The sequence below is a fragment of the Orcinus orca genome, chromosome 17 (assembly GCF_937001465.1).
Source record: "Orcinus orca chromosome 17, mOrcOrc1.1, whole genome shotgun sequence".
Taxonomy (NCBI): Eukaryota; Metazoa; Chordata; class Mammalia; order Artiodactyla; family Delphinidae; genus Orcinus; species Orcinus orca.
Window position 1 is genome coordinate 56,916,635 of NC_064575.1, and position 26,456 is coordinate 56,943,090.

Below are 26,456 nucleotides of genomic sequence, written 5' to 3' on the forward strand. Positions count from 1 at the left end.
GAGAAACAGTATAAACGCTATAATTTTTCCAGCTAAGATGCTGTTACCGATGAAACAGAAAAGCGCTGGCAGCCTCTAGTTATACAGATAGGCATTTCATTATTCTTTTCTGGGTTGCAATTATTTACTTCTAACTAATGTTTTGCATTAGCATTAAAAAACACTCCTTTCAAAAGTACAAGCAATAGTCAAATGCATTGTCTTTGTCTGAAGTTACATTTTATTTGCTATTCAAAAAATAAAGGTCTTCTTTTTATCACCTTACATTTTAATATATTTTAATGAAACCTTTCAGAATGATTAGACAGAAGATTTTCTTCCCCACTAGTTTCAAGAATATTTGAAGAATTTAAAATACTGTAGGGAAGGTCTGTAATTTCTCTTTCAAGGCCAAGTATAACTCAGAGAAATTATGGTGGAGATAAATATGAAGAAAGTGTGTCTTTGTCTAGAGTCAGTAATTACAGCACGCGGTATTCTTTACCTGTAGGTTGAAGAAAAAGTCCCAGTCGGTGGATATTACTGCTCCAGGGTTCAACCCTTTGGCTGGTGCAGGAAAGCAAATGCCACAAGCCAGTAAACCCACCACACCCAAGACGTCCATCATTGAAGAAGAGCAGAACAACGCAGCAAATTCCCAGAAGCATCCTTCCCGAAGGAGTGAGCTGAAGAGGTTCTACACCATTGGTGAGCACCACGATTTATGCAAGTGAATAGATGGGGTCTATCCAAACAGCACAGTGAATGTGTGGGGCTGTGGTTAAATGTCCCTTGTTTATATAACGTGTACAGTCCTCCCTCAGTATCCACTGGTTCCAGGACCCTTCAGGGACACCAAAATCCAAGGATGCTCAAGCCCCTTATATAAAATGGCATAGTATTTGCATATAACCTACACACATCCTCCCATATACTTTAAATCATCTCTAGGTTACTTATAATACCGAATGTAATGTAAATGCTATGTAAATAGTACTGGATGTGCAGAAGATTCAAGTTTTGCTTTTTTGGAACTTGCTGGATATTCCCCCCCAAATATCTTCAATCCTTGGTTGGTTGAATACGTGGATGTGGAACCTGCAGATACAGAGGGCCGACTGTATATCTTTCTGATGGTTTATGGTGGACATCTCATACAGTCTGAACATGGAGTTGGAAAAATACTGCACACCTTCAGCAAAGTTAAGTAAGAGAGTAGGCCTGAGGACCTTCTATATCCTGCCTAAGAGAAGTAAATTACATATATATGGTTTTCCAAGGTTTAAGCTTATGTGCTACTATTTTCATTTCTGCCAGTCTTTAGCCGGGCGCCGTTTTTGTTTTTGGTTTTCGGTTTTTGCTCTTTTCATTCTCCCTCCAGGCTTTCAAGTGGCTGACCCTGTTCTGTCAGGTTGTTGAGACAGTGGTTGATGTCAGCCTGTAACTAACAAAGCCACTAAGAAAATAGAAAATTATTACGTTCTGAGGAAGGACAGATTATGTTGTAGGTCTGTTTTTTACCTTGCACATTACTTCACATTGGAGAGATTGAATCACGTCCAGATCCCAGTGTATGACAGGGTAGTAGGCTGTGGATAGGGTCTTGCAGACATTATGCCGCCTTTTTCCCAGGTCGAATAATATCCTGTAATTTTGAACGTTAACACTTAATTGGAGTGTTAGAGGTAATCAATTCAAATAAGTCGAATTACCAACTTTTATGTACCAATATTTGTTCATCATGTCTTTGGCCTTGATTTTTAACTCACAATAACAATTTTCAGTGTTTTAGGTCTAACTGAGACACAAGTTGCTAAACATATGTATGGTAGAGGTGATGTGTAGGGGAGATGAATCTACCAGGAAGAAGATGGATGCTTCGCTGTTGCTTATTATTTCATTTGGAGAGATTTGGTCATCACCAAAATCCTTAATAGTAGACACTGTTGGCTTAATGCCTTTACTAAAGTTACATCAAAGGGGTCATGTTTTTCTTGGTATCCGGCACCCCACCACCCCATTATGGGATGTTTGGAATTTTTTCTCAGATATTTTAGTGTCTCTATCTAGAAATGTAATCAGATCAGATTTCTACCATTTCCTACCATTTTATATCTTCTTCCTATATCTACTCTCAGGTTTCCTTTTTTCCACATGAAGATGTTAAAGCCTTACTTTTTAATAAACAACAAGCATGGTGTCTTTGAGGATGTCAGTGGTCAGCGATAATGAGAATTGATATACGAGAGTGTAGACAGGTACATATTTCCATTTTTAAAACTTATGATAGCAGAGTTCTAAAAATCAATCAACTAGAAAAGCCCGTGACGTTTACATAACTGCTTCTCTCTCCATTTGCCAATGTCCTCTCCTCCCACCCTTCAACATGTCCACTACCATCTACTGCTTTTCTGATTTATTAACTGGATAAGAAGACAATATTTTGCCTTCAGAAAATAAAGCTTATCTTATAAACTCAATATTCCTTAAAGATGAGAAAATGAGGGTAAAACATTGACCCCCAGCTTGGCCAATGTAAATAAACAACTAAGCCTGAAAAATAGAATTCTAAATGGTGAGTTTGGATTGCAGAAAGATGAACTATCAGTTATTTTAAATAGTGCTACAGCTAGTGAATGTTTATTTTTGGATTTGCAACAGTTTGATTCATAAGCAATGTCAGTGGCATGTCTGTATGTTAAAATAGACCTGGAGACATTTTCAAGGCTGAAATATTAGCAACCACGTAATCACCTATATTGAAAGATCATTTCACAAAGCAAGCCTATTTCAGTATCCCTTAGTAAATGTATTGGTAATAAAGACAACAACAATTATAACTGCCATTTATTGGTAATTCCAAATAGTAGGCACACGTTAAGCTCCTTTCTTCTCTCTCAGTTGATCCTCACAACTCTTGTAAGTATTATACTCTCTATTTTTTTAGATGAGGGATAGAACCTTAAAGAAATTAAATAAAAAACTGTGAGCCAGAGATAGCCAACTCTGTGAATGAAATTAACCTTCTTGTGACATTTTAGAGTCTGCCTTTTATGTCACTCGGAAGGATACCATCCCCGTCTAGAGAGGTGAGCCCGAGGAGTTTCTTTGAGTGATACAGTGGAGTGATATTTTTACTGCAATCCCCAGAAAATTTCACTTAAGGAAACCATGCCAACTAACCCATCCACCAGCCAACATGCCCTTTCATTTAAAGATATCTTTCAATGTCTCCATTTATAGCTCACCCAACTGGAAAAACCTGGGAGCCCTCTTGTGGCCAAGTTGCTACTACATTTAAGTTTAGCAATGAAGTGCAGTACTATATTTAAGTAATCATTCTAGGAATTGAAGACTTTTTAAATTAAAAAAAAGAACTAGAAAATTTTGGACTTATTTAAATGTCTCTTAGTGGCTAATGAGTGGCTGCAGTAGCTTCTCTAGAAATTTCTTTTGATCTCACAGCTTTTATCCCTCATGCATTTATGTATAGGATCTACTTCCTGTTGAGAGAACTCTAGGAAATAGAAATGATTGCCTCCTTGTATAGACAATAGATTTAGGTCCTTAATTATTCCTAATAACAGAAACATGTAAAACAATTATAGCAGCAAAAAAAAAAAAAGGCACGGCATAAACTCATTACTTTTTATAGGAAAACAGTCCATCTTATAAGAAGTAATAAAATTTCATTGTTTTGATATAAGCAGAGGAAAAACTGTTCTCTATTGGTGTGAGATATATGAATCTTCAGCTAAATTAAAAGGAGAGTAACCACTATATCAGGACTGTGGCTAAAGAAAGAGTCTGTTCTGTGCTGCTTTTGTTACCAACTGTATAACCTTGCACAGTTACTTACCATCACTTGACCTTAACCTTCTCATCTGGACAGTGACAGATTTAGACCAAATCAGTCTTTCTGAGTATTTTTTCTTGCTCGCTTTTTATTATACAGTTGACCATATGAAGTACTGTATATGTTTTCTATTGCTGTGAAGCAAATTACCACAAACTTAGCTGTTTAAAACAACACCCATTTATCAGCTCACAGCTGTGTAGGTCAGAAATCCACAAAACATGACTATACTTTCTGCTCGGGGTATCTACAAGGCTAAAATCAAGGTGTTAGCTGGGCTGAGTTCTTGTCTGGAGGTTGGTTCAGCTCGGGAAATGTATGCTTCCAGGTTCATTCCTTTTGTTGGCAGAATTCAGTTCCTTGAAGTGGTAGGTCTGAGGTCCCCATTTCCTGGTTGGCTGTCAGCTGGGGCTCACTCTTAGCTTTCAGAGTCTACTCTCTTCCCTTGCCATGTGGCCTCTTCCATCTTCAAGCTAGTAACTGCATGTCAAATCCTTCTCTTATGAATCTCTAGTTTCCTCTCCTTGGGCTAGCCAAGAAAGCTCTCTGCTTTAAACGACTTATGTAATTAGGTCAGGGCCACCCAGATGATCTTCCTGTTTCAAAGTCAATAAAACCTAATCATGGGAGTAATGTCCATCATATTCACAGGCCTGGGGATCACACACGTGTGTACATTACAGGGGTGAGGCATCTTGGGGACCATCTTAGAATTCTGCCTAACACATTGTACACCACTTACCCAGTGCACACTCAACCACCAACATAGCTGAAAAAAATTTCCTGAGCACATTTCCTTACTATCTATTCTGATCGTTATTTTCATTTTTTTAAATGCAATCTCAGCACACGAAACTGACTACATGGTCTGTTAATGAGTTGTGACTTACAACTGGACTAGATATTTGAAGTCCTTCAGGTACTTACAATTCTATTATTATTTTTAAATAAAAGTGTTAATTAGAACTAGAATAATATAATATTAAATTAGTGGACTGGCTCTAATGGGTAAACAGATGAAAACAGAATAGAATTGTTCCCTACTCCAGTTTTTGTTTGTGCTCAGTAAAACTACTTGAGTTTAACAATGTATATAAGAAACCTATATCCTTCAAAAACATAGTCCCTACTTAAAGATGGAAAATGAAACCAAATAGCAGACTCATATTTTTAATACTCCATGTATTCTCTACATTTAATTTAGAGAACTACATGTAAGGACTTCTGAAAAGAGTTGTAAAGCAGATGTAGAGGTAGTGAAGAAGACTCGGCATGCAGAGTCCAGAAGTGTCCCAGCACTCCCTAAGCTGGGCTTGTAAATCCATGTAATATTCATTCCTTGATTCAGAATCTAAAGCCAGAGTTCGTACATCTCTCTCCAGCATCTGTGACTATTAGTAAAATGTGCTGATGTCTTTCCATTCTGAGACTTTTTTCGCTTGACAGTTAGGAAGTGGGACAGGTCTTGAATAGATGTCTCCATAATCAGAGTCATTCAGTGACACACCAAATGCTGATTAGTCCTCGATCAGACCCAGCTGTGTGAAGGCCTCATAGAAGATGCTGCTCAGAATAAGAAGAAGGGTAAAACAGAGATCCCTGCTCTTGAGGTGTTCATCACGTGTCGGTGGGGGAGGGAGTGCTTGGTTAAAATAGGCACACCAGTGAGTAGAATACAAGACAGATGCTCTCGATGCCATGGGTGGGGCCAGAGGTAGGGGAGATGAGTGAGGAGTAGCGGAGGGCAGGGGAGGTTCACTCAAAGTGCTGTGGAATCCAGAAGATGGAGAAATCACATCAGACCTTAAAGGCACTCCGGGGCTCTTTATTGGCTTCATAGATCTAGGCACTGTTCATCACCCTCCGTTCTCGCTGCCTTGACATCTAGCACTTAGCTGTCTTCCTTATCTTCTTGTGTTAGCATGTCTCCATACCAAATCTCAATTCTTATGAGTAGGAAAGGATGGCATTAATGTCATTAATCCTAACACTGAGTACAGTGTAAGGCACACAGTAGGTGCTAAATAAACTTTGGGGGCGGCAAAGAGGAGGGAGGGGGGGTGCTGGTGGAGGTAGTGGAGATGAACCTTGCCCTTTTCAGTGGAGGAGGAGGGAGGAAATGGGCCAAGAGCTTAGTGTAAAGAAGAGCTTTGAATACTTCCAGGCATGAGAGAAGGATTGGAACCCCTGCTGTGGAGAACAATGAATAAGATCTACAGCTTTTAAATCTGTTAGAAATTAGAAAAAGGTTAGATTTAGCAAAACCCTTTTTAAAATTTTTTATTTAGTTATTTATTATTTTGCGGTACGCGGGCCTCTCACTGTTGTGGCCCCTCCCGCTGCGGAGCACAGGCTCCGGACATGCAGGCTCAGCGGCCGTGGCTCACGGGGCCTAGCCGCTCCGCGGCACGTGGGATCTTCCCGGACCGGGGCACGAACCTGTGTCCCCTGCATCGGCAGGCGGACTCTCAACCACTGCGCCACCAGGGAAGCCCTTAATTTATTTTTTTAATTGAAGTATAATTGATTTACAGTGTTGTGATAATTTCTGTTGTACAGGAAGGTGACTCAGTTACATTACATACATATATATACATATGTGTGTGTGTGTATATATATATTCTTTTTCAGATTCTTTTCCATTATAGGTTATTATAAGATATTGACTATAGCTCCCTATGCTATACAGTAGGTCCTTATTTTATTTGTAGTAATTTGTATCTGTTAATCCCAAATTCCCAATTTATCCCTCCCCCCTTTCCCCTTTGGTAACCATAGGTTTGTTTTCTACGTCTACGAGTCTATTTTTGTTTCGTAAATAAGTTCATTTGTACCATTTTTTTAGGTTCCACATATAAGTGATATCATATGACATTTGCCTTTCTCTGTCTGACCTATTTCACTTAGTATGATAATCTCGTTCATCCATGTTGCTGCAAATGGCATTATTTCATTTTTATGGCTGAGTAATATTCCATTTTCTGTGTGTGTGTGTGTGTGTGTGTGTGTGTGTGTGTGTGTGTACACATCTTTATATCATCTTTATCCATTCATCTGGGTTTTTTTTTAATATTTATTTATTTTTGGCTGTGTCATGTCAGTTGCGGCATGTGGGATCTTTCGTTGCGGTGCACAGGCTCTTCGCTGGGGAGCGTGGGCTTCTCTCTAGTTGTGGCGCACGGGTTCCAGAGTACTTGGCCTCTATAGTTGCGGCACACAGGCTCTCTAGTTGTGGCATGCGGGCTCAGTGATGCGCGGGCTTAGTTACCCCGCAGCATGTGGGATCTTAGTCCCCTGTCCAGGGGTTGAACCTGCGTCCCCTGCATTGGAAGGCGGATTCTTAACCACTGGACCACCAGGGAAGTCCCTCCGTTCATCTGTTGATGGACATTTAGGTTGCTTCCATGTCTTGACTATTGTAGATAGTGCTGCTGTGAACATTGGGGTGCATGTATGTTTTCAAATTAGAGCTTTTGTCTCTTCCAGATATATGCCCATGAGTGGGATTGCTGGATCATATGGTAACTCTACGTCTAGGTTTTAAGGACCCTCCATACTGTTCTCCATAGTAGCTGTACCAATTTACATTCCCACCAACAGTGTAGGAGCATTCCCTTTTCTCCACACCCTCTCCAACATTTATTATTTGTAAACTTTGTGATGATGGCCATTCTGACTGGTGTGAAATGATACCTCACTGTAGTTTTGATTTGCATTTTTCTAATAATTAACAATGTTGAGCATCTTTTCAATGTGGCTGTTGGCCATCTGTATGTCTTCTTTGGAGAAATGTCCATTTAGATCTTCTGCCCATTTTTTTGATTGGGTTGTTTGCCTTTTTGATAATGAGCTGTATGAGCTGTTTGTATATTTTGGAAATTAAGCCCTTGTCGGTTGCATAATTTGCAAATATTTTCTCCCATTCCTTAGGTTGTCTTTTTGTTTTGTTTATGGTTTCCTTTGCTGTGCAAAAGCTTATAAGATTGATTAGGTCCCGTTTGTTTATTTTTGCTTTTATTTCTTTTGCCTTGGGAGACTGACCTAAGAAAACATTGCTACGATTTATGTCAGAGAACGTTTTGCCTGTGTTCTCTTCTAGGAGTTTAATGGTGTCATGTATTACATTTAAAGCTCCCTTTTATTATGCTATTTATTTATTTATTTATTTACTTATTTATTATAAGGAAGGTCAGTAGTAATATACCCTTGTTTATTTTTTAATTTAGTAATTTAAGTATTCTCATTTTTCTTTTTTTTTTAACATCTTTATTGGGGTATAATTGCTTTACAATGGTGTGTTAGTTTCTGCTTTATAACAAAGTGAATCAGTTATACATATACATATGTTCCCATATCTCTTCCCTCTTGCATCTCCCTCCCTCCCACCCTCCCTATCCCACCGCTCTAGGTGGTCACAAAGCACCAAGCTGATCTCCCTGTGCTATGCGGCTGCTTCCCACTAGCTATCTGCCTTACGTTTGGTAGTGTATATATATGTCCATGCCTCTCTCTCGCTTTGTCACAGCTCACCCTTCCCCCTCCCCATATCCTCAAGTCTGTTCTCCAGTAGGTCTGTGTCTTTATTCCTGTCTTACCCCTAGGTTCTTCATGACATTTTTTTTCTTAAATTCCATATATATGTGTTAGTATACGGTATTTGTTTTTCTCTTTCTGACTTACTTCACTCTGTATGACAGACTCTAGGTCTATTCACCTCATTACAAATAGCTCTATTTTGTTTCTTTTTGTGGCTGAGTAATATTCCATTGTATATATGTGCCACGTCTTCTTTATCCATTCATCGGATGATGGGCACTTAGGTTGTTTCCATCTCCAGGCTATTGTAAATAGAGCTGCAATGAACATTTTGGTACATGACTCTTTTTGAATTTTGGTTCTCTCAGGGTATATGCCCAGTGGTGGGATTGCTGGGTCATATGGTAGTTCTATTGGTAGTTTTTTAAGGAACCTCCATACTGTTCTCCATGGTGGCTGAACCAATTCACATTTATTATGCTATTTAAATGCTCTCTGCAAGTTCAAAGACAAGGCAGAAAAGGGTTGAAGTTAGCCTTCCTTGGTTCTCGGCTCAGCAGGGTTTCCAAACAGGGCCAGTAGGGGGGCTCCTTGAATAACAGTTGTCTGTATAATACTTCTGGAACTTTCCTTCAGTTGAGACTTCCGTGCAGGTCCTCACCTTGTCAAGCGAACTCACAGTCTGCTCACGCCTTTTAATCTCTTGTTTGCCCTCGTGGATCAGTCTCTACCTTTTGTCCTTTCTATATTAATCTCACTGTATCACCTTCTCTTTGTTGAATACCATGTATGATGAATCAGTCAGTGTTCTCTACACAGTAATTTCCAGTTATATTCAGATAAACAAATTCTGGGTTTATTTGGTGGATGTGTTTAACTCAAACTTTTTCATATATGACAATATGTTCCTTCATTTATTAACCTATTCACTTATTAATTAAATAAATATTTATTAAATGCCTACTACAAACCAGGCCTTGTTCAAAGTGCCACTAATACAAGAGAAAATAAGACCAAGTCCAGGCACTCAGGTGCTTAAACTCTAGTGGGAAAAACAGGGTATAAATAAGCAACTGGTTATTCATTGTCAATGAATAGTAAGTTTTTAAAGAAAAATAAAACAGGTTAATGGAGGAGGGCGATAGAAAAGTTACTCTGTAAAATGTGTTTAAACCTTATACAATTTTTATAAACATTCTAGCAGATAAATGATACAGTTCTGAGAAATCGGTTAGGCTGGTTTCAATTACAGGACATTCGATACATTAATAATAGATTTTTCAAAGAGTTGTTTTTCGCTTGTCATAGAATTAATTTATGAAAAGACTAATGGAATTGATATTTGCAGCATGAAGAAGAAAATGATTGAGGGAAAATTTAATGATCCTCAAGCTTCCCAGCATTGTTTTGAAAAGGAGGTGCCCAGATGTTCTTCACTTCTACCAAGAAAAGAATGAGTTGTAGCAAAGAATATAAAAATTAAATACTGGGGGAATGTAACAATTTGAGCACCGTTACTGGGGAAGTTTGGGTCGTGTTTTCTAAAGTACAGCCGTTATGTCTTTAGAGTGGTTTAGGCATCAACTTGCCTGGAAAAGTGCTCCGATCAGCTCTCCAAGATCCTGAATGGTTTTGATCAGTGGCAGGAAGGCGGAAGGGTAGTCATTCATTCCACTGCGTTTACTGAGCTCCTTCTTTTGGTCCCAGAGGCAGGATGGATCAAGGGTGAGGAACTTGGCCTCTGGAATCTGATGTCTGAGTTGGAATCCCATTCCCCCTGCTAGTTATGTGACCATAAACAAGGCACTTAGAATCTCAAAGCTCAGTGTCTTCACTTATAAAAGGAAATAAAACTGATGCTTCCTGAAAGGGCCGTTGTGAGGAGTAAATGAAGTAGTCTATGTAAAGTGCTTATAATAGTGCCTAGAACATGGAAGTTCTCCATGAATATTAGTTAGCTTGTTATTGTCGTTGTGCATTAAAGATGTGGCATGAATGAGGCGTCATGATCGCTGCCCACCTGCTATGTGAAGCTAGCCTCCTGCCCTGATCCTTGTGGATATGCTCACTTATCCCCTGGTTTTTAGCAGGTGGTTCCCTCACTCCCCACAAGATAAGGTTGTTTGTTGCTCTGTAGACCTTTCATGCTCTGCCCCAGTTTACTCTCCAGCTTAGTCTCAGACCCCAGCCCCACACTCTAGCCATGCTCATTGTGGTTTCCCAAAGGTGTCCTTCCGTATGATGTATGATGGGCTTTATGGAAGTGTTTCCTTCTGCCTAGAACAGTGTTAGGATTCCATCCAAATTCCCCTCATACTTGGCCACACCTTCCCCAGATTTGATCAACATGAAAAGATTCAAAGCATTTTAACATATGCATTGTCAGTTTTTTAGGTGACTAAAAAATACATGTTAAATTCAGTGAATGCTTATAACATTCCTAAAAGATGAGTAGGATACTTATTATGGCCACCATATAGCATTCTTGGGAATTGAGTCTCTGAAAGTTGAATGACTTTTTCATGATCACACTGGAAATGGTGGCAAAGTCAAGGAAAGAATAAGTAGATTGATAACTAATGGTAAACAGTTTGTCTTCTGCATGTTTTCAGGTCAATTCTCTTCTCAAAAACAAAAACAAAAATGAAATTTGATCATTGACAGAGATCTCAGTAAGTGGTTTCGCAAGCACTAGTCCATACCTTTTATAGTGAAACAGATGCCTTAAAAAAAGAATACTAGTTTTTCATGAAATTACATTTATTCGATTAAAGTGACCATCTTTTCCTTCTTTTGCTCATCCTTCCTTCTTTCTTTCCTTCTTCCCCTCCTCTCTTTTCTTCTTTTCTCACCTCCTTCCTCGTGTTAAAATGGACTGCCTCCTGTGAAATGATGGCATAGTATATATATTGCTTTTGTAGAATTTTTTAATAAGATGTGGTTTTTTTGTTTTGTTTTGCGGTACGCGGGCCTCTCACCACTGTGGCCTCTCCCGCGGCGGAGCACAGGCTCCGGACACGCAGGCTCAGCGGCCATGGCTCACGGGCCCAGCCGCTCCACGGCATGTGGGCTCTTCCAGGACCGGGACACGAACCCGCGTCCTCCGCATCGGCAGGCGGACTCCCAACCACTGCGCCACCAGGGAAGCCCTAAGATGTGTTATTTTTAAATCTCCTCACTTGTCAAAATTAAGTTAGGAAATGTCCCCCAAATATTCTTTTGAAATATTACTCTTCTGTGAAATTGTAAAAGTCTGACATCCACTGATCTTGTCCTTTGCCCTGCCTTCGGAATAGAATATCTTTAACATTCCAAACTTAATGAAGCACAGATAAATACAAATTTGTATCTTACTAACCCCAGGCTGCTTACATATTGAAAAGAGAGCCTACAGAATTAGGGGTTCCCTGGGAATTCTTCTGAGTAGTTGGCAAAATTAAAACAGTAATAACTAGTTTGGAAACTCTAAAAAGGGAAAAGCAAGACACGTATTTAACTATTTTTTAATTGCAATACACCAGGCATTTAAAAATATCACCACAAAACTTGTATGCCTCTCCTTCTGAATCCAGACTTTTTAATTATAAGAATAAAAAAGATCGACTCTAAAGTGAAAATATTGTAGCAGGAAAGAGAAAGAAAAAAAAGGAAAAGACTAATCTCGCTGGAGGTGACACATTCTGCAGCATGAAACTAGGTCACGGCTGAACCAGAACCTTCTCTCCACGCTAGAAGATTCTTCATGTAAAAGCAGGAAGTCTCTGATTTAATCAGAACCAACTTGGCACACAGGTCACTGTCTGTAAGCACAGAAACTAAAATGGGTAACTGCTCTGAGGGTTCAGATTAAATTATGTTCTTGAGAAAAATGACTTTGTTTTGAATTGATGTTTGTTTGATGACTTCTTATACTTTCTGGGTCACAAGATTATTTAAGGAAAATTATTCTGTTGCTGAGGTTCCTTGTTATACATGGAATCTGGACTTCCCTAAATGGACCTGGGCTTTTCACAGATTTCAAAGACTGCTGCACATGTAGAAGTGCGTTTTCTTTTTGACCCACATTGCATTAGATTGGGCCATTTGTATTAAGATAATGGAATTTGAAGATATTGAAAATCCAAGTTCAATTTTTTCGTTTACTTGTGGGGTAAGCAGACCTTGGGATTCGGTGTATGAGAATCTGCGTCTGTGTGTATGTGCTGGAGGGGTATTTGAATGGGTTTTTATTTCATGTCATTTAAAAAATTCCATTTAAAATCCACTTTAAAACATGAGGGCTAGGAAAACCACAAATGAAAACTTCTTTTCCAGTCTAGACTAAATATGAACACTTTATTTCTTTCAAGAGAAATTAGATTTTTTAACTAAGCATTTATACAGTTTTAACTAAATTTTACTAAGCAGTAGAGGTGTACTCAGAAAGAAGAAAAAGATGTTTGTTTGATACCCCTATAGACTGGTAATGTTTGTAACATGCTAGATAAGCTTGCCAACTGTAATTTACAAAGTTACCACCATATTTTGTACATTTGCCATATTCTCTTTTGCCCTGATTCTGTTATTGTTCTCTGTCAGAGGTAATCAACCCAGGATCAAGAAACACAGCTTAATCATGGCTGTGATAAATGGATTAAGAAATGTCAATACCCCAGGGTTTCCTTGAGCTACTGGTGTTGGTTTGGTATTTGAGTTGCAGCATAACTTATAACGTATTAGAAACAAATTATACCTGTCAATTTATTTAATGATTTCTAAGCAGCCTAATTGAAGCTATACTGGTTAAAATTGTGTAATACTTTAAACAGACATTGTTTCGTGGTGGAGAAATAATCATGATCTTATTTGAAATTTGCTAAATCCCTACGACAATAAATCCGTCAGCACTGCCAGCCATCAGAACTTGCCCTTTCCCCCTGCCAGCGCTTGTAGGAACGTTCCTTTCCACTGAACCATGGCTAGGGGAAGAAAATGACAGATTATTAAGAAATACCTGCTTTGTTTTAAACATTAAGGGATAGAATCAATGGCATTTTGAACAGTGAAATATGTTCAAATTTCCCCCGTATTTCCATTTTTTAAAAAAAGCATCAATTTAAAGAGTTTCTAGGATCTTGCAAACATTCAGAAATAAAGCTACTGACAGCCCCTTGTTATGTTGCACACCTGAAACTAATGTAATGTCTGTGCCAGGTATACCTCGATGAACAATATATTTTAAAAAGCAACTGATACCTCCTGATTTTTTAGGATATGGCTTTTCTTCCTACTTCATATCTAAAGACATTTTTCACACATTAAAAAAACCTGCAAGATTCATGCTCCTCAACAAAATTTTGACCATGTTCACACTCTGACCAAAAGCATATTACCGAGAAGAATGTGAAAATAGTTGAAAGTGAGACACAATGGAGGGAAATGCTTCTATCGGCTATTTCTGCCAGAGGTTTTGAAATGACTTTGACTATAGTTAATTACTTTGAACAGCCCAATTATAAATGTTTCGGTGACCATTCCTAATAGATTCACTATAAATCATGTGCACATGTACATGCAAGCAAGCTTTTAGTGAGCTATTTTAAAACTTCACTAACTCACACCTTGAATCATCTGGACAGACTATGACCTAAAAAGCCTTTGTGTCCGTATAATCTATGAATAAAAGGCTATGTGAATTCTTAATGGAAACATGATTTCAGAATACAGAAAATATTATGTTCAGCAAATTAGCTTAACAGCCTTTTAGTAGGTAAAAATACCTGCTAAGAGAAATTCATGTAATGGTTTTGAAGTAATGTTATCTAATACTTAACCTATTTCATGTTACTATGTATGTTTGAAGACAACAAAGTTAAATACCTTCAAAATATTATCTGAATAAGTCTTTAGCTATTTAGATGGATGTTTCCTGGAGGAGAAGGCCTATATTGTCTGTGTAATCATAGCCGACACATCTTAGCATCCCATTTCCTCCATTCTCCTTGGTCATTTATTTGGTCAGCCTGTTTCATGAGTTGGAATCTTAAGTCTTCTGGTACATTCAGTCTTATGGACATTAAATATTAAGATGTTACACATTAAGTATATGGACGATAGTCCATCACAGAGAAATCAGTAAGTCTTTAAACAGTGCCTGCCTACCTGCTGCATCACAATATTTTTTATTTGCTAGGATTTGCACTCAAGAATCCTTGGACTTAATTTTGTTGCTTAAATTTTAATATGTCGATAGAAAGGACATTGATTTCCTCTCCTAGTTCTCTGAGCCAAAGGAGGCAAAAATTATCATCAGTAGTATATTGGAAATAAAATATCATAGGTGCCCACAGGGAGTTTTACCTTGTGACTCTGTTTATTGAGTGTCTCATAAACCAGTTCAAAATAATTTCCTTTTTAATTAGGTAATTTTAGTGTCTTTGAGGTCTTTTTCAAGTATTATTTCAAGTGAGTCATTGTATAGCAGAAGAGCAGAATACTGTTTACTCTAACTAAAGAAACAGGGTATCTGGTGTGCTATTTGAGGCTACAAAGTTTCACTTCCTACTTTAAATAATTCTCTCAAATTACAGATCTTTCTTGATATGAGAAACATTCTTGTAAATAAACATAGGGTGAGTGGGATGGGATAGGGATAGCCAAAAAGTCGCACTAAAATAAGAAAAAGAGGAATATCAATAGTAATTCCCTGTCTCCATGCTCTCATTTATTTTTTTCACCTCTACCCCTAAATAAGCCTATCTAAATCTTAGTTCAGTGGTCAGTTTTAAGAATGCTTATTCATTCATTTAATAAATGAATGACCACTGTTGACAATTGGCAGTTGGAGATGAGGCTTGAGAAAGAAGAGGGGCCAGATAATGGGGCGTCTTGTGGGCTGTACTATAGAATTTGGACTTAATCATGACACCTTGGGAATTGTTGAAGGTTTTTGCCTAGGGGAGTACCTTGATAAGGTTGCTTTATAGAGAGATGTTTTGAGCATCATATGGAGAATGGGTTGGGGCTATACATGCCTAGAAACAGAATAATCTTTTAGCTGTATAAGTGTCAGGGCTAATTAGATATTATGCTGTACGGCTTAAGAGCTTTGGCTCTGGAATTACACAGATCTAGTTTTGGATACCCGCACAGCCATTCTAAGTAGCTCTGTGACCTTGGACAAGTCACTTAACCTCACTGAGTTTCCTTTGGGAAGTGAGAATATTACCCTGTACCACTCAGGTTTGTAATAAGGTTTATATGAGGTAATGTGTACAAATTGCCTACTAGATCCTGGCACAGTGTAACACACAGTAGAAGTTAAATAAAAAGTAAAGTATCAAAATAATATTAATGGAGAGTGACAAAGTCCTAATCTAGGGCAGAGGCAATATGAGAGGAGAGAATTACAGAGAGGTGATGGATATAAATGGGGAGGAACTGGTGACCAGCTGGAAATGAAAAAGAAGAAGATTTTCCAATCAGTTCTATGATTTCAAGTTTTGAATGCTTGAAGCAATGATAGCTGACATTTTTCCATTAAGGTATATCTCCTTTTCTAAACCAAACATATCTCTATGGGCCAGAAAAGGGGTAGAAACACATAGCAATAAAGGATCATGGAACCCACAGTCAAGAACAGCTCAAGAGGACATGGTATCTAAATGTAATGTGGTATCCTGGATGGGATCCTGGAACAGAAAAGGGACATTAAGTCAAAATGTAAGGAAGTCTGGATAAAGTATGGACTTTAGTTAATAGTAATGTATCAGTATTAGCTTATTAATTATAACAAATGTAACTAATCAATATAAGAGGTTAATAATAGGGGAAACTGGGTATGGGATATATGAGAACTCTGTACTATCTTAGCAATTTTTCGATAAATCTAAAAACTTTTCTCAAATAGAAAATTTTATTAAAAAAAAATGCGTACCATGCACATTAGAAGAACAAAGCCCCACTTACTTCTTCAAATTTAGCAGCTGAGCAGGGATTCCCAACCATGAAAGGCTGGAAAAAGCTGTGATTACTGCCCACCCTGGGTTGTGGCTCAGCGTAAGCTTCAGAGGCCAGAGGAAACAGAGAGGCTTGGAACCTGGACCTAGGAGAAGCCACCCCTCCATTCCACAGCCGAATCGATTTTCTCGCCATGAGCCACCAATACAAGACCTTGTTCTGGAATGGAAGTCTCGGAGGCAAGTTGAGCTAAGAGGAAAATGGCTAGAGGAAGTGAAGGCACTAGAGAGAGGAAAAAAAATGTGAAACTTAAAAGCTCGCTCTCAAGAGGAGTCCAAAACTAAAATTGAAGTACACGAGGAAAGCTAAAACTGAGGAAGTCAACAAAATCAACAACTGGGTGAGGAATTCACTAGAGAAAATGAAAAAAAAAAAAAAAAAAACTGTTAGTTTTTAAATTGACTTTATGATTTGTGTGAGGCTTCTAGGATAACTGTTGAGTTTCTGATTTGAACACCTAGGTGCATGGGGTTAGCATTCACAAAGATGGGAAATGCTCAGGGGATAGCTATTGAAATGGGATATTGGGTTCGATTGTGGGTCCGTTGAGCTTTGAGATTCCTGGGGGGATAGGCAGTTGGATCTGCAGTTCTGGTGCACAGGAGGTAGGTTTAGGATGAAGATGTCTCTCCAAATCAGCATGTAAGTATAACGGAGTTTCTTAAGAAGAGTGAATAAAGTGATAAAGAAAAGAGTCCTCCCCAAAATTTAAGGGGTAGGACCAGACCAACAGGCTGCAAAGGAAACTGAGAAAGGACGAACAGGGACGTAGGAGGAATCTTTGTGGTTCCCTCAAGCTCTATAATCCTATAAATTATCCCCTTGTTGCCTCTACTAGTTATTTAGGAAAGAAATGAAACTATGCCATTCATATGACCAAACATGCAAAAGATTATCATGATGAGGCCTTGACATCCTAGTATGCAGGAATAAATGTGTTCAAGAAAGCTATGTTGGAAGAGGGGCAGGGGGAATATTCTTTGTCAAAGAGAGAGGGAACAGCAACTTCTCTTTGGTTCCCTTCTTTGGTCATCCCCTGTGATTTAAGTCTACTGGAGTAATAAAATCTGTCAAGAAAAATGGGATGAACTGGGATCGATGTCTTAAGTGTCACATCAGAAACATTTTGATGTTAAAGGCAAATGGTTTCTATCTGATTTAGAGGAATGTCAATGCATCCGAAAACATCTCTTTCCAGTATTGAATCAGTATTCATGAGTCTGTTCTCTTAGCGTAAATCACACTTGTGATTCATTCTCTTTAAACACCCTACTTATTGCAGAGTCATGTCACATCACACAGTCTGAGAACTTTCTCCTCCCTTATTTGGGGACTTGTAGAAAACTTCAGGATAAGCAGCAGACAGCAAATGACTCAGGGGTTCAAGGCGGTTCCGTGATACACCACCTGAAGAGGGGAAAGGCTTGGTTTTTTTTTTTAATCTGTCTTTCCCCAATTGTTTTTATTTATTTATTTATTTATTTTAACATCTTTATTGGAGCATAATTGCTTTACAATGGTGTGTTAGTTTCTGCTTTATAACAAAGTGAATCAGTTATACATATACATATGTTCCCATATCTCTTCCCTCTTGCGTCTCCCTCCCTCCCACCCTCCCTATCCCACCCCTCCAGGTGGTCACAAAGCACCGAGCTGATCTCCCTGTGCTGTGCGGCTGCTTCCCACTAGCTATCTACCTTACTTTTCAACAGCAGCACCCAGAAAGGAAAGCTTTAAAGCCTTCAGACTATTCTAAAGAATCCCTTCTTAAATGGGAGAATCTTATAAAAATGCAGAGGCTGACTCAGTAGGCCTGGGGTGGGACCCACCATTTCGCATTTGTAACAACAATCCAGGTGCTGCTGGTCCATGAATAGCAAGGCTGGTCTATAGAGCCTGCAGGCATCTTCATGAGGAAACACATATAAAGTATTTTTCAGTATTTGGACCCAAGTTATCATCCTGGACTAAAAATATATCTTGAAGACTTAATGTTCCTTTCTTGCAACAGACTACTGCTACGCCAAGCCCTTAATACCTATGCTATTAGAAACTTTCAGAGTAAGAATAAGAACGTGGATACACCCACACATGCATACACATAGTTTTCATACTATCAGATACACAAATTACCCTAAAGTAGTAATAGATAAAATTGTTTTGTTAAGATTAGAGAATTTGCCACGTGTTAGCAGCTTCTGAATTTGATTAGTCAAGGGTGCTAATTGGGACATGTAATTTAGTGCAGAGCAGGAGAAATAACTAGGTTCTGAAACAAAAGAGACAGGTTAGAATTTAGCAATTCACTGGCTGTTTTAGCTCTGCTATTCACCAGTTGTATGGGTCAAGTTTGTTGATCAGTTGTTTTCAACTATTCAATGGGAATAAAAACACTTTCTTCATAGGCTTTTTGTGAGTATTAAATAAAACAATGCATGTAAAGCTCTTAGTACTGAATCTGGTTAGTAAATTCTTAACAGATAGTTCCTCTTTCATTAAAGAAGGAGAATGAAAATGGAAAGATGTCAATGGACAAGTAATAGCCATCAGCAATAATCAATAATAAGTAGTCTTACTTGGGGAAAATCCGTTATTGCTATATTTTAATGTCTATATATATTAATTTTGTCCTGAAAGCAAACATGAGGTTTCTGCATCAGACTTAAGATTACCTACAGCAATAACAGCACTGATTCCCCTTCCCTGGCAGCAGCTTGATGAAGGGCAATGTCAACCCTGCTTGTAGGAGTTTGTACTGCAGGGAGCCTGAAATATCAATCTGGACATTTATACAGGAGCTGGACAGCTGCCCTGCTCCCCTCTGGAAAAAGGGAGAGAAATCTTTGTCCTTAATATGTATGAATCTTCTCTGGTCCCTAAATTTTTATAACCCTTGGCACAACAAACAAGATAACTCAGGGTTTTAGCCTCCTTTGAAATATAAACACATAGATCCAGGGAGATAAATCTCTGTCTGTCTCCAGAGCTCTTCATTTATTCAGCCATCGTTTTACCTAGATGCCAATTTTTTTGCTAAATCTGGACCTTCCGATGGCCCCTCCTCCCCTCCCATCCCCTCCCCATGACTCCTGAACTTTCAGTACAGTTTATACAAATTAAGACATTTTTGTCTGTGATAGGATTTCCTGTGGAAACGGATGGAAAGACTAAGTTCCTTGTCCTGGTTGAATTGGCAGAAATAGGTAGAACTGACAGACCCATAGGATAGAGAGACCCACCCCTGACATTAGGGTCAGACAGATCATCGTTAATAGTGGAAAGAGGCGACTCAAAAATCAGATAACTTTGAAACTGTTCCCACATTTACTGCTAATCAAAGGTGTGGTCCTGGACCTGGGTCACTTATCCTCCCAGAATTCTAACTCCTACTTGAAAAACTAGGGAATTTGCGATCCACATGATCAGGAAAACCCCTCTGAGCCTTTAATACATGGATTTGAATATTTTTAACTGTGGTGCCTTTTATTAGCGTTCCCTTCAAACAAAGTTATTTTGAGCATTGACTTTTTTTGGCATAACCCCTATCTAAATACAAAACAACATTTGTTCTTAAAAACAGCTGCAGTTACTTGTACCTTGTCCTTTCTGTCATTTTTAGTATTCTTTCATGAGAGTTGTTTGTTCAAAACCTAGGCTAGGCTCTTTTACCAAAACGTACAAGTCTCAGGTTGGAACTGCTTATTTCCTGTTTGTGATTCCAACCGTTCATCATGATTTGTCCTTTTACAGCCTCCTAAACTCCTTTTATTTAGCGTAATTGTTTTGCTGCGTTAAAAGAAGCAATCTTTATACTAATTAAATCATTTACAGAAAGGAACCTTTTCTCAGTGGTTATGTTCTTTGCTTTGGTTTCATGACCCCAGATAGTTCTCACAAACTCAACAATTCTGAGTAGCCTGGAAATAGGTGTTTTGAGTGCAATAAAGCATAGCTAAAGTTAAGCATGCAAAAATGCATGTGGAGCTAGCTTCTGCAAAGTGGGGAAGACGAAGGAGAAAAAAATCCCAACAGTTATAAGCACATGTGTGTGCTGGACACTATGCATTATCATTTCATTTAATTATCATAAAAATTTTGTGATAGGTTTTTTTTTTGGTCATATGTGTACATGTATACATGAGATTCAAAGATATCGCATGGTCTTCCCAAGGTCGTCCAACTCGTAAGGGGTAGAACAAAGATTTAAATCCACGTTGGACTCCAAAACCTATCTATCTTCTTTCCGTTAAATTTCACTTTCTCCAGAGTTCTACTCTTTCATAGCAACCTGTTTAACACATGAGATGATGCCTGTATAAGCTCTGCATAAACTGTAAAGTGCTGTACAACTGTGACTTATTACCACTATAATTGATAAAACTGGATAAGTCATTTTAGGTTCCTAAGGAACAATCATAAATAACAGATAAGCGCAATTATGCACTTAGTCTTGCTCATGTAATTTTACTTCTCATATGTGTATTTGAAATAGCATTTTATAATTAATGTATTGTTCCCACTGAAGCACTATACATGCCCTTTTCATATTTTCTCAATGAAAGCAGAATACTGGCAATATTTGAAAACTCATTGTATCATTCAACTTGGGACTTCTTACGGAGTGTGTGTGTGTATGTGTGTAGAGTTTTTAGTAAAATCTAAACTGAACTTCTGTCCTGTTTGTTTTCATGCTCTAGTATATTGTGAACTGATAAAATTACAATATTTTTTGACAGGAACCAAAACTAAGTTCACCAAACATATTGCTAAAAAACGGTAAATTAATTTAAAATGTCATGCAATGGAATTGGCTATGAGTTTTTTAAGAATGACTCATGTCAAACAAACCTTTTCTTTTTAAATAGAAGATTTAAGAATTAGGAAAATGTCATAGTGAAAATATCTTGATTTCAGCAGAGCCATCTGACAAATTTCTTATGATGGTCAGTTAAACAGAGAGAGAAATAAACATGAGATGATTCTGTGGATAGCTTTGAGGATGACTAATAATGAGGGGTCAGCTTAGAGAATGGTTTCCTAGTACTGGGCCATAAGGCCTGAATTTTAAGACTTTGTCTCATTCACATTTCACCGTCGTCTTGGCCCATATACAGATAAGCTCTAAATTGACACAATGCTAAGTGAAATCAAAATATGACAAGATAAGTTCACCTTAAATGATTGACTCAAATTGAAAAATTAACATTTAATAAGTTTAAATGTTAATTTTTCTCTGCTTGAAAAAGTCACCTGTACATGTACAGATTTCAGAAAACCTGATTAAACAGCAATTTGGATAAAAAGAGATCCACGGATTTTAGTTTTAGAAGTGGACTTTCAGCAATGTGACATTGCAAGCCGAAAAAGGGAATCCAGTCTTGAATGATCAGGATCTCAGGGATACCTGCTAGCTGTCTTCTACCTTAGGGAAGAAGGATCATCTACATGGCTCCCAAGGATAGCTCTAAAACCAATAGGTGGAAGTTCCAAGACCACTGTTTAGCTTAATATAAAGGAGGACTATACGAAAATGTGACTGCAAAAAGAAGGGATTCTAAGGCGACTCCTCCCAACAGTTAATCTGCTTTGTTTTTTAAAATAATACATTCATATTTCATTTTTGCATAAAACCATGGTAATGTCTGTACTGTTCCATTTTTTAGACTATGCAATGCCACAGTCAAATTCTGTTTGCATTTTAATAGACTTCTGAATGATTTCCTGTTTCTTGTAGTACCTCAGCATTACTGCCCTCAATTAGGAGGGCCCCGTAGTAAGAGGCAGTGTAGAAGAGGGTAAAAGCCTTCGCTATAAAGCGGAACATAGCCTGACTTAAGTCTAGGCTCTACTAGTTACTATGTGATACTGGGAAGTTTGCTTAATTTCTCTGAACCTCTGTTTCTACATCTCTAAAAAGATGTTGTCTACATCACTAGGCTGTTCTAAGCATTAAATGTAGGTAATGTGCTTTTTAAATTAGTAATTTCAAATAAAATATGATAAGTGCTTAACAAATACCCATTAATAATAATTTACAAGAGTGTGATAATTCATGTTTTTAAAACAATTAGAAGTGTGTCAGACACGTAGTAAGTAGTAGATAAATAAAAGTGAATGATTATTATGTTAGTGTGAAACAAATTGGTATAATGGTGCTCCTGGGATGCAGCACAAATCATTTATTGGGAGATACAGTGGTGAAGAAATGAAGAAAAGGAGGTTCATTCATTGTTGCCAAAGCAGGCTGCGTGAGTCGAGGGCTATCAGGAAGCCACGTCTAACCCCAAATATTTTCTCTTTCGGTTTGATCCCAAAGCCCCCCTGTGAAAATCACCCACAAGTTATAAAACAAAGAGATGACTTTTTCCAGGGAATCGCTGATCCACCTGTGAAGAAGAAAGGGAATACTTTTGATTCTTGCTTATTAGCACTTTGGCAAAACTGAATTTAGCAGATTGGTGTTTGCTATCTTAGAAGCACAGAAGCGGTTTCCTGAGGTGTGAAGAGCTATGGAAACAGCTGATTTCAGCAAGCCTAAGAGAAGCAGGGCAGGGATTAACACTGAGTGATTGAAAGGCAGAGCAGTCCCTGAGGGATCCCAGGGAGTGAATAGAGATCTCAAAGGCGATAGAGAAGAAACACGTTATACCAAGTGGGGCTAAGATACCAACATTTCATCTAGGCCCTAAGTTTATTGTTGTATTGGCCCTTGGCTCTTATATGTATCATTCTATATTATCTTGAGCATGTCCTATGAGTTATGTATTTTTATCTCCATTTAACCAATGAGCCAGTTAGGGCTCAGATAGGTTAAGTAGCTTGCCTGAGATCCCACAGTTAGTAACCAATGAACCAAGGAATTGAGCCTGCCTTTTGTACAAGAGCAGAAATCTGTTTACTCTCTGTCACTGAATGAATAAAATGAGCCTCTCTTTTACAAACACAGCAAACTTATTTCACCATTGAAATAGGGACACAGGTGATCTTCCTAAGCCCTTTGGAAAGAATTCTTTAGCTTGATAGAGGTTGTCTAGCAGCTAAGATTATATAATAATTGGAGATTACTATGAATATTACCCAACCTGAAATCCTAATGAAATAAGTTCACAAGAAAACACACAGACTGTAAGTAGCCTTAAACAAGTGTTTGCTAAATGGGTGGAGCATCTGATAGGGGGAAATATATTCTCCAATTCTAGGAAGTTTTGGAGGCAAAGCTTCCAAAATGTTCGGTTCGTATTCAGAACTTAAAAAGATCACAAAAACAACTTATTTCTTCTTCCCAATCTGTAGTTCTGCCAAGGTTTATTGAGAAAATGTTACACATTCATGTGTTCACATATATACAATCATAAAATTATTTCCTCTTAGTAAATTTCCACTGTGAGTTAGGCTTTTTTTGTGTGTTTTAATTTCCATTCCCTTCAATAAAACTGTGGTAGCGTTACTGCATATAAATAGATTCAGTTTAAGTAAATGTCTCAAATATATCATGCTGTTAGCAATAGCCAGGAAGTGATATCACTACAAGAAACTAAATTTCACATTGGCTTGAGGTCTAAGGTCATGAGGAAAAAAAAATAATGAAACTGTGTGTAAATTGGTTCTGGTAGCTCAGAAGATTTGTCCTTTTTTTTTTTTTTTTAGCAAACCATCAAGCTCTGCTTTGTTGTTGTTGTTGTTGTTTTTCATAAATGGATACAGTTTGTGTCAACAATTCCCCCAAAAGCGTTGAGGATATGGTAAATTCCTTTTTTCCTGTCGATTGATCTCAGATATGGCTCGTAAGTCTGTTAGCTTTTGACTTAAGACTCACAAGTCTGAAGTCCCATTTTTGTGACTTTTTTATGGTAAGTGGGCTACACCTGCAGAAATTTGCAACTTCTTTTTGCACTGTAAGCATAAAGAAGAGGCTTCCTACATGTCTGTGCTTCTTGGCAAATCCTCAGTGACTGGCTCCAAATATAGACATTGGGGGATTCTACAGAGCAGGATGGGGAAAAGGAGAAGGAGGCGATCTAATGGGCATGACACTCACCATTCACAGAATTTCATAAAAGGCTTATTGGTCAAGTACCCTATCAATTTAACTAGTTTAAGCTACGTCATTCCTGTCCCATCCCATATGGTCATTCCTTTGTTTTTATACCCATTTGTTTTTAAACATCCCCACCTGAGATGCAGTCAGTTTATCTTTGTTTTTCTTCTGGGTTTTATGTTGATGGATTGTTTCATTTTTGAGGACCCGTGTGTGGGGATGAGAGGTTGATTAATGATTCACATGAGAGAAGGTAATGAACATTGTATATACTTGAAACAAAAGAAAAGACCAAAAAAAACAGGAACTCTGTAGAAATTATGTAATTCTTAGCCACAAGTGATTTCTTTAAAAATGTATGAAAAGCTACTGCCTTCCTTAGACAGGCTTTTATTTCTTCAGACACAAGTAGGTACATTTCTCCCTACAGATACTCATTAGTCAGCTGATACTATAGACTGTCAGCTAAGGTTTGCTTAGGAAAACAAACCACTCTAGGTATTTGAGCAAGAAAGGACTTAATACAAGGAATTAATGCCTACAAAGCTATGGGAAAGGTTGGGAGAGAAGGGCAGACAGCACTTTCTGGCTTTGAAAAACCTGGAGTGCCAGTTTGACAGGAAGCAAGCTCTCAGCTGTCTACAGCACTGAAATAAATGATTTTAGAGACATGGGAGAAGCCTTTGAAAATTTCACATTGCCATCCACCCATAAGTCTACGTTGGCCACTAACAGAGGAAAGAAAAAGTCTCCTTATCTTCTCCTTTCCAAGTCTTTATGAATACCTCTCATCGATGGAATCTAAATAGAAAACTTACAGGAGAATAGAAAAAAAAATCTAGTTTTTAGGCTTCAAGCCCTTTGGGTCACTGTACTTAAAAGGTCAGGGATGGGACTGCATTGATATCTCTATAACAAGAGAGCACTGTCAGTTCATATAAGTCATAGGTGGAATTTTGTGTTCTCTCCAGAGGACTAGCTTGAGTAATGTTGAGTGAGTTAGCATTCTAAATGTTTACATATCCTTTCTTATCCTGCCTCTTAATTGCAGAGAGGACAAGCTTTTTACTTCCATTTACAAGATGGTGTGCTTGTCAAACTGTATAATCCAAAAGGAGACAGATATGTGCAACATACAGGTAATAAGGAAGTTACCTAGCAACCAACAATATTGGCAACATCAGCTTTCCTTAGCCTTTTATGAGCATTTTGGTTAGCAGATTGGATCACATTAAAAGCTGAAGCAAGCAGGAACGTTTTTCAATATTTTCAATTGTATCTTGTTTTAGAAGGTAAAAGTTTATCCCCATGATGGAAATGCTCCTTCAGGTGTATCTGATTTGTTTTCAGTTGATGAGAGCAGTTAAGCATATATGTATTCCTGGTGGAAGGAGCCTCACAGAAGTGAGCGCTGCTTTTCTTGTGGTGTCAGAGTCTTTTTGACTGGCATGAAAGTATGTAAAAGTATTCTGTGTTCCTCTGCAAATAAAAATAATGGGGGCAAAAAGCTGATTCAGCAGCACCCCTAGTCTCCACCCACTGGGTACTAGTAGCACAACCCACCCACAGTTGTGACAACCAAAAATGTCACCAGACATTGACGAATATCCCGTGGGAGAAAAGTCCCCTATGGTTGAGAAGCACTCTTCTAGACAGTTCAATATAATACAAAATAGAAATTAGAAACAGCTACTGAAAGGGAGACAAAATGATTATTTTAGATAATTGTTTACCTGGTAAAACCAAGACATTCAATTGAGAAGTTATTTGAACAAAAGACTTCAATAAACTAGTCAAAACTACATATATATATATATATATATACACACATACAAAAATCAATAACCATCAGAAACAAGTTAGGAAATGCAATATAGTGTCCCTTTTGTAATGGGCAGCAAACACACAACAAAAACCTATGAAAACCACAAGCAAGAAATGTACGGACATTATAAAAAGAAAGGAATGAAAATATTTTTGCTAAAGCGTCCCTTATACCTATAATAATCAAAACAGTGGTACACTGACACGGTATCTAACAAACAGACC

General features: G+C 38.1%; 1 protein-coding gene across 3 annotated transcripts in view; it reads left to right on the plus strand.

Annotated features, from left to right (window-relative positions):
• Positions 1 to 26,456, plus strand: part of OXR1 (oxidation resistance 1) — an 874,541-nt gene that overhangs the window by 633,026 nt on the left and 215,059 nt on the right. For 2 of the 3 annotated variants that reach the window (XM_004282931.4, XM_004282933.4), the window contains exon 3: positions 491 to 687. The exons of the other annotated variant lie outside the window; for it this stretch is intronic. In XM_004282931.4, coding sequence (XP_004282979.3) covers positions 491 to 687 — 197 coding nt within the window. The remainder of the gene's footprint in view (positions 1 to 490; positions 688 to 26,456) is intronic. 3 annotated transcript variants of the gene reach the window in all.